This window comes from Strix uralensis, chromosome 5 (assembly GCF_047716275.1).
Source record: "Strix uralensis isolate ZFMK-TIS-50842 chromosome 5, bStrUra1, whole genome shotgun sequence".
In the NCBI taxonomy this organism is placed as follows: Eukaryota; Metazoa; Chordata; class Aves; order Strigiformes; family Strigidae; genus Strix; species Strix uralensis.
In genome coordinates, this window is record NC_133976.1 from 25,310,304 (window position 1) to 25,329,097 (window position 18,794).

General features: G+C 37.1%; 1 protein-coding gene across 1 annotated transcript in view; it reads left to right on the plus strand.

Annotated features, from left to right (window-relative positions):
• ATP6AP1 (ATPase H+ transporting accessory protein 1) overlaps nucleotides 1–18,794 on the plus strand; it is a 59,026-nt gene that overhangs the window by 19,198 nt on the left and 21,034 nt on the right. Inside the window, exon 6 of the mRNA XM_074870150.1 lies at nucleotides 666–751. Coding sequence (XP_074726251.1) covers nucleotides 666–751 — 86 coding nt within the window. The remainder of the gene's footprint in view (nucleotides 1–665; nucleotides 752–18,794) is intronic.

Below are 18,794 nucleotides of genomic sequence, written 5' to 3' on the forward strand. Positions count from 1 at the left end.
GGGTCCTCTCTTCCTTACTCGACTTTTCCTTCCTTTTTCAGAAATATTTCACAATATTTCTCCATTGGCCTCCACTGTAGTCAACAGCAAAATTTTCCATATCCTGTTGAGGGTGCAGAATTAGGCTTTAAATCCACTGAAGCAAAAAGGAATATTGCTGACAATATTATGCATATCATGCCCCAAACTAAACACTACATTTTGAGTATGGTTTCTCAGTGATTAGTTCTGTGTACTTTGTAATTCACAGAATAATAATACTTAAGCTTTATTACTTATTTATTAACTGGTCACTTGACTAAGTATATCCATCCTGCTCTAATCTCTGAAGTGATTTCTTCTGCTCTTGCTTTTAATTGCCCAAAGTTCAAGCTTTCAGGTATTGTTCCTACAGTATTTACTTTTCAGTTTCAAAATCACTCCTTTTTCTCAACTGTTGTAATGTATTTGTTTTGTATTGTCTTACTGAAATTGTGCATTTTTCAAGACACTGAACATGTCTTATCCCATTTGTACCTATTGACATAAAAATGGTACGAACACCTAAATTGCTTAAATAAACTAAAGAAGCTTAAACACCTAGCTCATTACTTCTCCAACTACTATAGAATTTTAGCTTTCTCAGCTTACAGATTTTGTTAAATTATACATGTTTCTATTTATAGACAAAATAATTGGAGGACTGACCATGGATCTGCAGGAACGAGGGATTCATTTTTCAGTAATTTATACTGCAGTGAGACCTTCAAGGGTGAGTAATTTTCAGTGCCTAGAACTGTCAGATTTTTGGCATCTAACAACTTAATGTTTGCAGAGGAATGCTGTAGATGATTTTCAAAATTACACAAGCAAGCAATCTGTATTATATGAGGTTTTGACCAGAAATGATTGCATGAATTTTTATGTACGATAGCTATATCACATAACTATTGAAGTTTTACTGTTCTAGGAGACCATAAGTCTGCTGTTGTCTTTAGAACTTATTATTATTTTTAAGGACTGTAATTTTAGATTTTTTTTAAATTTTACTCTAATGGTTTTATAGTAAATTCTATGTGGAACCTTATTGAGCTTCTTAGTGTGTCTGGTCAGTAAAGATGGAGTGTTGTTAATTAACGGAAGGCAACTAATGTATCCATTTCTTAATTAACTGGTTTCATTCCTTTTAGTCAATACTTGGTATTTACAGCTGGAAGGTAAAGTTTTCACCCTTGCTGATAGTCAGAACATCATTTATAGATCACATCATATGTTAGCAGTAAGTAGCAATGCAGAATAGTTATTTATGTAGTTACCTGTTTTGCATGACATACAGGTTGTAATCAAGAAATATTCAAATTTTAATTTTAATGTGATTAAATGGAAGACAGTCATGCCTTGAGGAAAACAGAATACAACTCCAACTGAGAGGCATGTGAGGGATGGGCTGTGTCCTAAAAATCAACAACTTTGAAAGAAACATGTCAATCTGTTCCAATGGTAACACATCTGAGCTTCTAATATGATGTTTAGTTTAATTTGAATTTTAATTCAAACTCAAGATAAAGTCATTTGAGAATACAGAAGGTATAATTTCCTTGGTTTAGGCAACAGAAAAGCCATTAATGGACTTGTCTGATTCAGGTGTGAGCATTGCAGACATGATCTTGAGAAGTTGGAGGGTTTTCAGGAGGGAACACTAAGAAAAATTCACAACTGTTCTTAAGACAAGAACAAAACCTAGAAAACCTGTTTTAAATGAGTATGGAGTGAAATTCCTTTAGCTTATCCAAAAGAAGAATAAGAGACAACTTGACTACACTTCATAAATGTTCTTTAAGCCAAAAGCGGATTAGACCCCCAAAGGTGTTCTGTGTTTGATCAGAAACAATCTGGGTTTTTACAGGGAGGTAGGATCTTGAACCTCTGGCTATCCAACAAGATGATCAGAATAGTCTCTTCAGACTCTAGGAAAAAGGCTAGTTCTACTAAAGAAAAACAAGAACTTTCTTCAGTAATCCACCCTGTGAAGTTCATTTCCAGAGACTGGGTTTTGAAGACCAGACTTAGAATACAAGGACAGAGCAGCATGAGGAAGCAAGCTCACATTGGTATTCTCTGTGATGGATGTTTTTGTGGTAAAGGAGAGGACATGAGTCCAGGACTTTTAATCTGCCTTTTTTGTAATTTTTTTTTTTAACAAAGCTCCAAAACAAAAATAAAAATAATTTTGTTATTGTGGGTCTTAACTGTTTGAAGTCAAAGGATATGGGCATTCTTAGCTGGAAATTGCATTTAGAACAACTGGAATGAAAAATATTTTTAATTAATGAAAGAATTGGTGTCAAGAGAAGGAATTTTTTGAGCAATTCTGAAAGTTTGTTGGATTTTAAATCTATGCATATTTCAACAGGCTTTCTAAATTAAAGTGACTTAGTGAGCACTTTTAAATAATTAAAGCAATGTATTTTAAGATGTTCTGCATTTTTTAAAAATAAGCAATTTAAACTTTTCTTAATTCTGTAAATTCAATGCCATATAAACCCATTTGAAACATGCTTTTTCCCCCACAATAACTTTAAGCTATTTCAGTGCATTCAAGATCATCAGCTTCTGTACAGAGCTAGAAAACGCAAAATGAAAAGTACCTTGAAGGTTCATTGGCTTGAACATATGCATGTAACCTCTTCTTAGTATGTATTGCATATCTTTGGCTGTACTTGAACTGCGAAAGACGTGAACTGTTTTGTAACCTTAAGCTAAAGAACTAACTCCTTTTGCTTAAGCTATAAAGACTATATTCCATGATCTAGAAGTTACAGGGTCACTCCCCAGTGAGAACCAAGACCACTATATATGAGAAGTAAAAGTCTTTGATCATAGGAAAACAGTTTACATTACTTAGTACATTTGAAAATCAATAGCAACAATTCAGTATGAAAGATTTGCGTTTACTAAGTTGGCTTTTTCTTGTTTATGAAGGAAATGAACTTTAAGCATGACAATATATATATATATATAAAAAAAAAGGACACATCCTTCTGATCAGGTAAATTAATTTTAATTTTTATGCAGTGAAGCTCCCAAACAGTGGGGCTGAGATACTTCTCTCCTGATAGCTCTACCTCCTTGCTGTTGGGCAGTTAATGGCTTGTAGCATCATCTTGTTACATTCGCTCATTCTTCCATTGCCTCAAGCGGAGAAAAATAAATGTGAGAAATGCATATATTGGAAAAGATTCCAGGCTGGCACTGGCTTCACAGAAAGTGAATTAATGAGACAAGAAGCAAAACTCCTCTATGATTGAATCTGTTTTCTGATTTGATAAGAAAGAGCTGTTCAGTTTAGTCAGTGCAGCCACAGACCCCTTTGGGCTATCATAGTTGTCAGTTAATTACCCCAATACACGACGGAGATTTATTCAGGCTAGTTCTTGCTCTGTTCCAGTTTCAGCATTTGAAGCTGGAAGACAGAGTTAAGATCCTGAAACAGAGGCTGTTTGGTGACCTAAATGAAATGGTTTCACTAACCAGTTTATGATTCCTCTGGATATCCCATCATGTCATAAAGGAGCTGCCTTCCCCTGACAAGGCAACTGCCACATCTTGCGACTCTTGTTCTAAAATGCTTTGACTTCAAGATCTGGCTGAGTTGAGCTGACACTGATTTCTATCACCTAATTCTTAGCAAGTGAAGTGTAAATGTCTACATCTGCAGTCATCAACCAGGGTTCTCTTTACAAAGACTTTTTAGAGTGTGATCCTTCTGACCTATTTTTTAGGGGACTGCTGTAGGATGAGATGAAACTCACCCTTCATAATCTCCTTTGTGTGTGGCAATGATAAAGGCAGTCCTCGTGCTTAGGTCAGATCTCAACATATATATTTAGTCAGACAACTCTCACTCAACATTTCACATCTTCTTTTTCATTAAAAACCAGAAACTTATCCCAAGAATTGAGGAGTCTCCTGCCAAGACCTTTCCTCTCTTTGAAACACATTTGATAACTTATTTTTCTTTAGGAGAATGAACCCCTCTGCAGTCCTTGTTCCACTCTTACATCAGGAGTTCTCAGGAATACATGAAATTTTTTGTTCTTGGGGACTATGATCAAAATCAGCCCCCTACTTGTGCTTGCTGCTAGTTATGTTTTTTTGGCTTGTGGTTGTAATGCATAATTTTACCTGTGCTGCTGTAATTGGAGAGGTTAAAAAGTCTGTAGTGATTGAAAGATTTATATGCTTCAAATCATAAATCTCATCATGTTTCCCATCCTTCAAATCCACATGATGTCTATGTCACATTTTTACAAGTTTGCTTCTGAAACTTCTACAAGACAGTTTTATAGTTGTTATCTCTACCCAGTTAGATTGAATGCTAAGGAACCACATATTGCCAAAAGGAGATCTATGGCTACTTCCCAGCTGATATTCATTTTGCTGACTCTACTTTTTACAAATGCATTGTGAAGTGCTCTTTAAACCTTGTCTACTGCCTCCACATTTTCAGAGAGCTTCAGCTACTGTGGGCTTTTGACTGCTTCATTCTACAAACTGTCTGCTCTAGTTGGCGTTTAAGTGAGTTGAGTCTTTGATCCCACTCAGAGCCAAGAAATATGAGTTATAGGAACTTTATTCAGCCACAAGTAACATGGGCTTCTGTGATACAAGTCATTGCATTTGACTCTTAAAAAGTGTCTATTGAAGGTATCTTCAGGTGCTATTGATGTGCACCACAGCTGAAAAGAATATGAAAAGTTTTTATCTTCTTTAACAAGTGCTTGTGGTTGCACTTTCTTTATTTCTGTCCTTTACCTAATGCATTTAAAAAATGCATTACATTTTGCAGTGCTGCATCTTCCACTTACATCTGGCTCCTCTCTTTTTTTGTTGACTATTCAGTTCACCACTCTGAGGAGACTAAACTCTGCAACAGCCACCCCACTGACTTCACAGCTTCTGATTAATAGAATGTTTTTCACCATTTAACATACCCAAACATTATATAACGGGAGCTTTGCCATGAACAAAATGTTAGAAAAATGGTTATAATGCCATTTGCCGGAGTTGAGGTTGCAGGGTTAATATCCTTATGCATCCTTGAATATAGGAATTGCCTTATTCATTTACCCTTGTATTTTTTACATTTGAAGGAGCAATTATAGCTTGACATAAGATAATGAAGCATCAGTGCTTCCAACCTAAAAGAATAAACAGCAGGAATTCCTCATCCTTTAGTCCTCTCTTCACTTAAAGAATTCCATTATAATAAAAAATAATCTTTAACTTGTAGATGAAGAATATGCACTTAATTATTTCCTAGCTAACTCAGGGGGTTGTTCTGGTTTTTTTTAATTTAAAAGAGGTAGAGTCTTTTTAAATCATTACAAAAGAACTGCTTAAGGCTGGTTGAAGCCAGTTAGTTGACATTCTAGTGGAAAAAAATGAACAAACACGTAGCCAAATTGGTTTGGAAATTGAATGCTAAGGATGTGAGAAATGTTTCTTAGCAATTCTCTATGATTCATTCCATGTGTTAGTGGGGAATTCAGGGAAATAACCGAAAACTAGTGTTTCACCTTTAACTCTAGACTGTGCACTAGGGCATTAAGATTCGCTTACAATTTTTGCAACTTTAGCTTTTCTTAGTTTTTATATATATGCTTATCTACTTCACTGGGAAATGAAGGGCAGCATAGAATGAAACTATTATTCTTATTTAATCAGCAACTTTTTTATTTTCAGTTGCTAACTAACTTTTTAAGGTATAAATGAAGCCTATACAGGTGTTCCATATACACAAAATTAGAAAGTTGTATTTATTTAAAACTAAGGCCCAGGAAAACTGGAGTGGGATAGTAGAGAAGGACACAGGTGAGGATGGATTCTGTCTTAGGAAAAAACAGAAAATGGTAAAATGTATGTGTAAAAATTGCGATGAATTCTTTTAAAAATACAGTCATATATAAGCAGAGGTCATGAGCATAATAATTCAGAATAAAATTAAGGTATAAGGCTAAAATAGGATAGAATAAATGGAATGCGTAGCTGTAAACAACCGTATTGATATGGCATGTTGGTGGGCATGCTAAAAGCTTTCTGGAAGGAAAATGCCAAGGTAAAAAATTTATTAGAGTGACAGAATAGATCTGTAAAGGACTGCTGTTGTATCTTAAAGGAAGTTTGGATTCAAGGAGACAAAGATAAGTATTCTGGGAATTCTAGATTCCCTTTCTAGGAACAGATCCTCTGAAGACTGAGACTGAACAGACCATCCAACTTTAACCTAAGGATTGAAATGATCCATGTATCTGTGATTTGGTGAATTGCCCAGTAAGCTCCACTAATTATGTTGACTGACACTGTGTGTAGATGGAATGCAAACTGTTTAAACACAGCATATTAAAAACTCAAACTATATGTCAAACAGCATTTTTGAAAGACTGTTTGTTTCCCCTCACCCTTCTCCCCACATGGAAACATCCCAAACTCTGTCATAATTAAACAACAGAATGAAAGATATGAGGCTATTGAAAGTAATAAAGCCATGCTTCAAAAAGCAAGTCCTGTATGCATACAGAAAATTAAACGGAATATAAATTCTTGCAATTTTAGTGCAAAATCATATTGCAGACTTAAAGAGATTCAGAGGAATAATGTGCAAAAGACATAAAAGCTATTAATAAAAACACATTAGACAGGAATTCTTTCAGAGAGCATTGGATCTAATAAAAAAGAGGAACTCAGAAAAATGAGTGACCACACAAAGTCAAAAGAGTGTGTGTTGATCATCTCTGTTGTGGAACATAGAGAAGTTCTCACTTCAAAGACTTTTTCAGTAATCATCAAGCCTCAAAACCTTTTGCTGTTACTGAGGGGGTAGTAGAAGAGATTTCAGAATAAATCAATAAAATTAATGGTATCATATCACCAAGGCCAGATAATTTTCACCTGAGTTTTAACTAAAATAAGATAAGAAACTGCCAAACTATCAATTGTCATGATTTCTAATATGCAACTTACAATATATAATTTATATTTTATATCTATATAAAAATTATACATCAGTTTGGCCTTAATCCCAGAGGAACAGGAAGTGGCAAGTGTGACATGGGGTTTGAAAAAAGGCTCTATATCTCTGGAGAAATACAACAGGAATCCTACCTTCTGTACTGACAAAATTAGTTGAAACTAAAGTAGTAAATATGTGGATATATGAAGAAAATATGATATGGATTTGGTGTTCTCTGAGAGGCATAAAATACATAGGTAAAAGTGATCCTGTTGCTATAGTAAAAAAGGTTAAAAAGTGAAATTATTTTGGGGCAAAAATAAAAAATATAAAGGTAGGAAACAAAAGATAAAAATAGAGGATTGATGTTTACAGTGGGGAGTAACTACCAGATTTTGTGGGGATTGATGTTGATGCCTGCGCTGTTCAACAGAGTTGTTGTTAGTGTGGAAAGAGGACTGAAATCCGAAGGTGCCAAAGTTTGCTGATGTACTGACAAGTTGGAGAAACCACTCACAGCACTGCATTACTGGGTGATAAAATGACAGATGAAATCCAGTATGAAGGAAAGTAACACACATAAGAAAAACCTTAAATATGCATATTACACTGTGGTGAGTGGCTGTTATTTCTCAGAAGAGGGATTACAGTGCAAATGTGGGTAGATCTCTTGGAACATCCCAGCAGTCAGCAGCAGAATGAAGAGTGAACAGTGTTACCAATCATTTGGAAAGGAAGAGGGCAAAGCAGCAAGCATCAATTAGTTCACTAAGCCCTTGGTGAGTGCAGGACTGCCAGTGGCATGGTGTGTGTGATTCTGGCCACTCCATCTCCAAAGGGATACAGTAGAGCTATGAGATTAAAATATTTTAGTTAGGAAAAGTGACAATTCAAGAGGGAAATAATAAAGAAAACCATTAATAACATGGACAGGCTAAACAGGAAATAATTACTCAATGTCTCTGGCCAGTATTCACGATTATCACCACTCACAGATCATAACACATGAATTCAGGAGCACCAAATTACTTTAAAGAAACTAAATAATCTATTTTTGGGTGACAAAAGTGAAGAAAGATAGGAAGGAAGGATGAAGGAAGATCCTATTACATGTGTTCATTTGCAGCCTTCAGCTCTGAAGGTTTCTAACCCAAAGATTACAGAAATCAAGGAGGGTATACTGGGACAAATATTGTTTATATTTACCCTTTTCTTATTTTTAGCTGCCAGTTACTATCAGTAACACTGGCAGTGATCTAGACCTTTGATCTCACACAGTTTAGCTGGTCTTGTGTCTTGGTAGTGGAAGGCTGGGATATTGACATAGCATTTCTCTGGGGCAGGAATGTAAAAGATAATATGTTACTCACTTAACTAAAGGCCATGAGCCAGAAGAGACAGACAACAGGCTAAACAAAGCTCCACCAAAGGAAGCTCACAGACTTTCCTCCTCACGCTCACCTATTAAGTTGTAGAAGCGACACTTCTGAAAATTAAAATAATTGCCACATTAAAAAAATGCCTGCTGCACATAAAACGTTGTTCTGCTGGCAACCAGGAAATCTATAAAAAAAAAAAGCGACTTTGTCAGCTGGATATTGGGTAGGTAGCACCCCAAGATTGGTGCAGTCTTCCCTGCTTTCAGTGCAGTGAAACAGGTTGGATTCTTAACATCCTTGTGATTAAGGATCTGCAAGTTGCCTCAGGGAACTCTGAATCCTTTCCCTAGTCATTGCTACTGGTGAGCACAGAGACTTGTATCTTCAGCACCTTCTCCAGACACCAAAGCCCATAGGCATGATCTTTTTCAGAGGCAGATGTACATTCCCGTTTTGGGGAAGCAAAGTGTTAGAAACAGGTAATGATCCTATCCACCCAGAGGATCATAGTGTATGTGTCTCCTCCCAACATCTTCCTAGGGCTGAAGAGCCAGGAGCTTGGTGCTGTGTGGCTAGGTACCTCCTGCATGTGGTCAGAGCAGCCTTGACCTGAACATCTACCTGCAGTTTTTCTTGTCTTCCTTCCATCTGTAGGATATTAAATGAAAAAATCTGGTAAAAGAACCAGTGAGTGCAACCACAGGGATGCCCTATGCACTGGCAAAACATTTATATCCTGCACCATTTGATTTCTATTGCAGCCTCCATTGTCTGTGCTAAAGGAATAGCTGTTAGAGGAACAAAGATATGCTTTGCCAACACATGACATAAAAATTTGCCAATAATCACTAAAATGCATATCCCTGATCCTGGCAAGTGTGTGTGATCTGATGGCAGAATAATAAACCCCTAAGTTCTAGTGCATGCAATCTGTAACACAGTTAAGACTAGTTAGAAGAAACCTGGATTATTTCATTTTAGTCTCAACCGGTATATCATATTTTATCTTTCTTTTCACTTTAGCAAAGAATTCATTCACTTTATGTAGTGCCACAGAATGTTCCGATTTTAGAAATTCAATGTTTTGTGGTAGGAAGACATTTTGTTGCACAGTTCTAGATCTGCTATATTTATGCATGTAGTGGTTGTGTTCTTCTCTACTTTCTAACTGTTACCCTGCCTGGTATCCCCTGAAATATTAGACTCTCTTCAAAGCATCAGCTAATGATTTTCTGTCATTTGAAACAGAAAAGAGGGGCTGTCATTATTCATATGTAGCCATTGTGCATATGCAGCCATTAAACTCATAAGTACAGCATACATACCTCTAAAATTAGGATAGAGAATGATATTTTTTTCGTGTAATTTTCAAGCATATTTATGACTTCAACAGAGAAATATATCCTTGCTTCAGTAGTGGATAGTTCTGTTGAAATGTTCTCTCTAAAAGTTACTTTTATTAAATCCTACAGGCTTTTCCTTAAAAATCTGTGAACCTGGAATTGCATACAAGCCTCTGTTCACGAAGTTTGCACATTAGAGCTTTAGCAGACAAAGCTAAGAACTAGGCCAGGGTGTTAATAAAATGTTGACAGACTGTTACGGCAGTGTTTGAAATACAGATCTTATTTCTTTCTGAGGACCATATTACCCCATCCCTGGTAGATGACAACTTTAAATTGAATCAGATTTCAGTCACCTAACATATGATATCTTTCTTTTTAGAAAGTTGTCTAATTAGAAATTGCCTGATTACAGAAACTTGTGGTGCTAATATCTTTTGAAGAAATAGCCCTGTACAGTCAGGCCCCTGTGCAGTCACTTGTGTTAGCACCAGTCAAGCTACAGCAGACCCAGAGGCAATGGCTCTAGGACTTTCCAGTGGACCCCTGGACTGTTAGCTGGGGATGCTGGAAGAGAAGAGGCAGATTTGCCCAGCATGAGGTTGACAAGTCTTTGTTTCTTATCCAACCTATTATTGTAACCCTATACTGATCCATGCAGGTTTACCAGCTCACTCCAACCTTGCATAAGAATCACTGTTATTGTGTTGTTGTATGATATACGTCCTTAGTGTCACTGGTAGACAAAAAAAAAAGGCAAGAAATTCATCCTTTTCCTGCCAAAATGCCACAGGCCTCTTATTTAATTTATTAATTGAAGCATTGCTGTAAAAGCCATACATGAAATGGCACCTGACATCAAATTTGATATTACATTGCATATTTTGTTCTTGTTCTGTCCTTTTCATTTTACTAAACCCTCAATGTTTACAATTTTATTGAAACATTGCAGCTGTTCCTCTGTGGTGGGATTTTTGTTTTAGCCCAAATGATTGAGTGACTTCACATACAGATACTTAATGAATCATAAAAACTATCATTCTACATTTTAGTGCACTATGGTATGAAAGTTAAACCCTAGATATTCTAACAGCTAGATATTTCTGCCTCTAGGGCTTTCACCCAAATCACTTGCAAAATCTGGAACAGAATAAAGAGGGTTTCTTGCCTTACATTGAACAGAACTATTACAAGGTGAATGTTGAATCCCACTTTGCCTCCTCATTGTTGAAAACTCCTTCCTTCTCCTCAATACATGATTTCCTTATGACCCTAATAATATTCCTTGGTACTGCTCCACAGTTTTTCTCAGGATCTCAACTGCCAGCAGGAGCAGGCTTGCCGTTACCTGGCATTGAACTTGGCTATGGTGTAGGAACAGCCAATAGGCATCAAGCTGCTAAAGCAATCCCACAGAAGTGCTAGAAGGAGGTTGGTATTAGAAAAAAAGTACCCCTCACCTTACACAATTCGGTTTTCCAAAGTTTAATTTCAAAGCATCATGACAAGGGTCAATTACTACCAGCCACAGAGGTGGCAGTTATACCTAACTACTAGCAAAGGTTGCATGCTTTGGTCTCATTTTGTTTGAGTTGATGAGCTAGAGACTGGTAAGAGATGAAGGAAATTACGAAATTGAGATTGATGACATTGGCTGAGATGTGTTAACTGGAAGGGTTAACTTTGGCTTTGGTGGAAATACATCTATTTTGAGACAAACTTTTATCAAGAGAAGAGAAAGCATGGTGATCTCCAAAAAAGCATGGATGTTATTTCTAAGATTAGCTTTGTCTAGACTTTGTGATGTGGGTTTCATTTATATATGTACCTTCTAGCTTACATACACTACTGTCAGAAAAATTAAGTGGATACTGAGTGCAAGAAAGCAGAGTAGAAGGTAAGCACCTTTTTATTGATTTTCTGTGAAAAAAATGCTTGTTTTAATTTCCCTGTCAAAGAGATCCAGTTTGCTAGAATTATTGGTCTTTGCCTTTTGATTCAGCAAAACTAGGAAGACAGAACCTGAGTCCCCTCACAAGGTGTTGCAGCACAAATTCTGCCTTTCTGTTTTCCCCAAAAGAGTTGTCACACAGATGGAGATGCTGAAAACAAAGAATGGCGTCGTCACATTGAACACAGTATTTTTACAAGGAGAATCTGACTATCTGAAAAACATACTGGTATTTAGACTGTGATTTATTACAGTCAGACCTGAGGAATTTTAAGAGTGATGTGTAAGTTTTTAAAGTTAAAAATTCATGTCCTTGAAGTGTAACATGTAATACTATCATCCTGTCCACACCTCCTTCTTCAAGTTAGGAAAAAAAGGAGACAGGCTCCCTAGTTTTGCATATTAGTTCTCAAAGTGCTGCAGGATCAAAACGTTAAGTGGAAGGAGGGAGACTTTTATGGATCTTCATATTTTTGATTTCCCTGTGACTAGCCTACATCTGGGACAAACAGTGCTGGCAATTGTCCCAGCACTGTGAGTAACACATTTTGGCTCCTGTCTGTATTTTTCAATCAGGTAACCCACCAGACCCCAACCTCAGTCCAACCCTCACTACATATTGATTTCTTCTTATTGCAGCAGAGGCTCCTCATCCTTTTTCACATCTCCCATGGCAACTTGGATTCCACATATGGACATAAGAAAGTGGGGAAAACAACCAGGTGGAGTGGGTATTCCCCTCAGCATGATGTAAAATCTGTAGCTTTTTTTATCTTTATGGCACAATTGCCTGAAACAGGGCCCGAAATCTAATGTTAAAGCTGGGGAGCTTGCCATCAGCAAATACTCCTTGAGTGATATATCTGGTAGATTCCTTTCAGGATTAATTCTGGTTTACAATGCAAGTTCTTAATACAATTATATTTTTTTTCTCTTTTGTATATTAGATTGAAAAATCTAATTAGCTAAAAGGATGTAAATGAGTTTTAACACTCTGGTAGATGACCAAGACATTGTTTTAATTGGAATAATTGTATTTGTGTTATTTGTCCTAAGTGAAATTTAAGGTGGAGAATTAAGTATAGCAGCTCCTTTCAGTGCTACTCCAGCTTATACATATTCTGTTTGACTTTCTAAAATCAAGATCTTTTTATAGGCCAATTCCTACTCTTCCTTAAGTTAGTTGAAAAAGTTTGGTATAAAAATCAATTAAAAGTTGGAGTGAGAAAATAACCAGAAAGATGCATAATTTTCTTCAGAAATTTGGGACTACTGTGGCATTTATGGATGTACTTGTACATCCCATACATGCAAAATTTCCTTGCCTTATTTCAAGGTCTTCCAAGCAAAACGATTGTCACAAGTGCTGCATCACAGCACCTTCCTCTGCTCTGGTTTCTGTCACTTGCATGGTCCCTGCTAACTCACTCGTCTCTGCACCATATTCAGTTGCACAGAGTAGTCATATTCTCTATAAGTGACAGTCAAGAGATCTCTTATACAGCCCAGTGCTGCAACAGGATGGGCCTATGAAGAAACACATCTAGCCATAAACATATGAGCTGACACTGCAGATTGTGTTTATGCAGATCACTGAACTGAGCAGTATAATAAATATTGCAGTTTTATTGTCCCTTCTAATAGAAGATCTCCAAGTGCTTGATCATGACTTGGGTACTCTCCACAATTCATAACAGTACTAGCAGTTGTAAAAGAGAACATTATCTTTCACAGTGAGATCATTATCTCTTACAGTGGGACTTATATTTGACTTTAACACTCATGTCCCAGCCTCGCTTTTGTGAAAAACCCTTGGAGATGCAGAACACCAGGTAGGAGATGAGTGTCACAGTCCCTGAGCCATTTGGCTTGCTGGTAGAAGTACGCATGGTTGGACAGGAGAACCATCAGATGATAATGTGAGACAGTAAGCTTGGTCATATATCCTGCAGAGCACTAAAATTATAGTAATCATTGTTAATGATTGCTATTGATATAATGTACCTCATTTCTGTGCATTCTTTTTCCCCCGATTTATCAGAATGTTAATAAAGAAGGGAAAAAGAGATGAAGGATTCCTCTGGGCAAAATGTCATGCTATTGATATTTATTCTGATGTCTTGGTTAGGCTTATGGTTGCTTTGCAAATGTGCGAAATAGCATAGAATTCACTTCAGTGTGATAGCAATCAGTGGCCTAATGATTTCCTACCAGCTGCTGAAGTGGAAGTAGAAAGGAGAAAGTATAGTGTTAAGGAGGAGACCATTTTCTGGAAGTTTAACGCCCATTTTTTGTGAGGAATCCATCCTAGTTTCAGCAATGCAAACTTAATCCTGGTTTGAAAAGATTTTAATTGGTGTGAGCCCTTAAGGATGACCACTTTAAGCTCCTTCTCTCAGTTCTCTTGTAAATGCCCTCAGACCTGTGTTCTCCATTTGAATCTACTTATAGATCCATGTGGTCAGCAGGGAAAAGAATGAGAAATTCTCCACTTCTGAGTATATTTCCACTCTAGTCTTTCTGTATATGTGTATGTGTGAATGCACGTATGTATGTGAGCAATACAGGTATTCAAGTCCATACTTATGCCAAGTATTGTCATAGTGCAATTATGCATGGATTTTGAATTAGATTATCTTTATTTTAAAGCATGTTTCTCTCTTTGCTTATAACTTTAGAACAAATTTTCTATTTTGTGTTTCGCTGAAGAGAAGTGCATTACATACTTCCTTGCTTGTTCTGCATAGACTGGTGATTCTGGTCAATTTAAAGTTCCTACTCCAGAAAAAAATCATTAATGTTGACAGGAAATATGTCTGAGTCAAAACGTAAGGACCCGGATCTTACAATCCAAAGACCTTACTGTGGCTTATACACACATACAAAAATTGATTTTTCTAAGCAAGGTTTATAAATTATCCTGAATCTATTAAATGAACATTTTTATCTGCTTTGTTTCCCTTGAAAACTGTGTTGTAGCTTTACCTCATGCTGTTTGCATTGAAGAGAATTAATGCAGAAGGAAAGAAAAATTTCAGAAATTGAATTCTGGTTCTGATTACACCTGCAAGTGAAATTACTTGGAATTTGTGCAGTCTTTAGATATGTAAGTTTTATTGTATTATATGAAAGGTATAAAATTTCAGGTGATTTAGTATGGACAGAAATTTCAAATTTGAAAAACTACCTTGAATTTGTGATAACCTACCACCTTGAATGAGATAGGTAAATGAGCAAGAAAGATGTATTCAAATGAGCTTCTGGTAATTCCTGATAAGCTAAGCATCTCCACTAGAAATGTTTGGGGGATTCTGAGTATAACTAGGTCACCTTACAAACACTGCTGGTGGAAAATGCAGTTTAATCATCCTCTGGGTTCAGTTGCAGCAGAGCAGAAATTTTGTCTCTGTCAGTTTTAGTTATAAAGAATGAAAGTCAAAAATAGTTGCAGGTAGGTAAGATCCTTTGCAACAGAGCACAAAAGACTGTAGTTGCTGCATCAAAGCTTGCATTTGAATTTGAACTTAGAATTTTGTGCTGCTCTGAACCATTGGGTTTTCTCAGTACTATGCCTAATTTCATATCTTTGTAGGTGACGGACTGACAATATCTCATGGTTCACATTTTGTACTGATAAGTTAATTCAGACTTTAGGAGTTTGAGAAAGTAGTAGGTAAAATATGTGTAGTTCACTTACTAGTCAGGAAAATACCTAGAGCCAGTTGTCCAGTACCATGTCCAGCTGGATTTTGAACATCTCCAAGGATAGAGACTCCACAACTTCTTTGGACAACCTGTCAGTGCTCAGTCACCCTCACAGTAGAAAAAATGTTTCCTGATGTTCAGACAAAATCTTCTGCATTTCAGTTTGTGCCCAATGCCTCTGGTCCTGTCATAGGGCACCACTGAGAAGAGCCTGGCTCTGTCTTCTTTACAATCTCCCTTCTGGTAATTATACACCTTTGTGAGATTCCCTTCTTGAGCCTTCTTTTCTCCAGGCTAAACAGTTCCAGCTCTCTCAGCCTTTTCACATAGAGATGCTCCAGACCTTTCCTCATCCTTGTGGCCCTTTGTTGGACTCTTTCCAGTATGTTCATGTCTCTCTTGTACTGAGAAGCCCTGCACTGGACCCAGCACTCCAGGTGTGGTCTCACCAGTGCTGAGTAGAGGGGAAGGATCACCCACCTTCGACCTGCTGGCAATACTTTGTCTAATGCAGCCCAGGACACCATTAGCTTCCTTTGCCACATTGCTGGCTCATGTTCAATTTAGTGTCCACCAGGATTCCCAGGTCCTTTTCTGCAAAGCTGCTTTCCATCCAGTTGGCACCAGGGTGTACTGGTGCCTGGGGTTGTTACTCCCCAAGGGCAGGACTTTGCAGTTCCCCTTTCACGAGATTCCTGTCAGCCCATTTCTTCAGTCTGTGGAGGTCCCTCTGGATGGCAGCAAGACCCTCTAGTGTATCAGAAGATGAATCCAGGACAAATGCAGTCTCCTCAATAAAACAGAGGGAGACAGCTTGAGATTTCTATGGAGTGCAAGATTCTCCAAATCTAGGGCCAAAATTGAAATTATATTTTAAGATAGCCTAGAAGGGAAGAAAAAACCAAAACCCATAAAACATTAGAAATCATAAAAATGTAAGCAGATCAAGCTCTCAAAAATAGAGATAATTGGTAAGTCTTTGCTTAGTGTTCTAGATTTTGACAGCTCAAAGCACTGTTATGCAACAGTCTTGCACCGACAGATGAATGAAATAAGTGTAATCAAATACATTCCTTCTGCTTGCTATATATGTGCTTTAATAAATGACATTGCAAAGAACATCTTTGTAGTTATATCAAATTCTAATGCTTGCCTTTCCAATTTTTGACCTTTATCAGTGAGATATAAACAGCCATTGCCTGCATCACAGATTTGTGGTACAGTACCTTTCAGAAAAACTGATGTATTAGCAGGGGTGGTGGTGACGCTGTCTGTAGTGAGGCCATGATGCTACAACAGTTATAAACATGGAGGAAAACTGACCTGTTTGCGTGAGAAGGAAACTGAAATGGTAATTTCAGAAAAAGAATTTGAAATGTGCTGATACTTGTCTGGGATGTGAATGCTGAGTGGCTTCTGATGTGCCACAGCCAAACCCTGGCAAGCAACCATTGATCTGCCATTCTGCTGGGAGCAGCACCCCTGCACTCAATACACAGCAGCCTCCTAGTGTCATTTTTAAATTATATAGAAAAAATATAGAACATGGAATATCTCACAAAAAAAGATTGTAAGTATCCCTGTTAAAGCAAATTGAGAAAATACAAGAGTACAGTCAACCTGGTGTCCTGTGAAAAGGATTACTGACGGTACATTATGGGTAGATGCAGTTCAAGCTACCAAAACCAAAATCTAGTTCAGATAGCAGGTGTTTGTCTTTGGGGTACTATGGTAGCAGTTGCAGTGCCTGCCCTCCCCTCCTCAGATGTTACACCTCATGATTCAGGACGTCATAAGTGACCCAAAAAGATTCTTTGACCTTCCCTTTCACAATGTATTTTGAGCTTTTGTCTATACCTGCATGCCCTAAATATTTTCAGGCTCTTTTCTGCATTTGTGAAGTTTAATACCATTAAGCAATAGCTGGTTCTTATACTGCACTTTTTTTTTTTAATAAGCTAAGGTTTTTATGTAGTTTTGTGAAACCAACAACTGGTTTAATTGTGTTATGACTAAATTTGGAAAAATTACCATTTGCCATCTAAGTAGGGTATATACTGTGCAATGTAGTACACAGTACAGTATGGAGGTAGGGACTAGGGTAAGATACAACCTCAAAAGAGAAAGGGAGTGGACCCTTCTTCCTCACCTCCCTCCTTAAAAGTACAAAAAGACCTTCCCCTTCCTCTGTTACAATAAGAGCAACAACTCCACAGAGAGGATGTGGTCATATATCCATACTGTCAGAAAAGAAACGGAGTAACAAGCACCACCAGGACAGTTTTCTTATTCTTGATGTGCACACCTAAACATAGCAATAAAAAAGTCAAGAAATACAAGACTGAAAAAGAAGGCATAACCATCTGTTGCATTGATATCCAGAAATCCCACGTTGAAACTAGTGTGAAATGTAGCCTGTTTCTATGGTTCATTACCATTCATCATTTCAGCCAATGAAAATTTTATCTTCCCAGTATTTTTTATTTTTCTTGTATGTGTTTGCAACTGTTCAATTTATATTTGTTTGTAATTTCAAATATATAAAATGGCCCCAAATCTTTTTTCTTGTCTCTAGCCATTCTAATTTAGAACAGCCAACAAAACCTCAGCAACAACAACAAAACAAATGAATAATTTTGGATGCAAGATCTGTTTGCTTTGAAAAATATCAGTATGTTGGTGCATCAAAATGTTGCCAGATCAGCTGCCTTTCTCCTTTCCAAGAGAGATGATTCTGAATTAGGAGGCTTGTAACACATATCAAAGGGAATAATTTTGTCCAGGCTACTTCTATTGCAGGTTCAGTTAGTAATTACAGTGTTCAATTCTGGTCTAGGACAATGTAAATGGCAACCTTTCTTTTCTGTATCTTATTTAATCAGGTCTTGTGATTGATCACTGCATATCTGAGATCAAAAATGTCATTCATCAATCCAGAGAAACAAGACAGTGACTCTTCAGATTAGGTAAAGGGAGCACTAAACAACGGAATAAAATATGGTTTATTGATTGATAACACTGCCACTATAGATTGTTCTGAAATAATCTAATTTGATTTACAAGAATTCAATGTAAATATAATCCATTTCTCAAGGAAATATCTTGTAATGTATAGTTTAGCATGAAATATATGTCATGGGGAGAATGATTTTAATTCAGTAACCTCATGTTTGTCAGCAACAAAAGAATAAGAAAATGTGCCTGAAACAGAGAGGCAGGGATGTACTGGGGGAGCTCTCAGCTTCCCACTGCAGGTCAGCTAGGAGAAATGACTGCTGTCTTCAGGTCTCTAGTCAGTCCCAGATTGGGGTGTTTCAGAGATCTTCCTTCCAGGCTCATGACTATATTTTCTTGAATCTCTGTGAGGTAATGCTTTCTGATTTTGAATGTGATAAATTACCTCACCCACAGATAACTTACAGAAA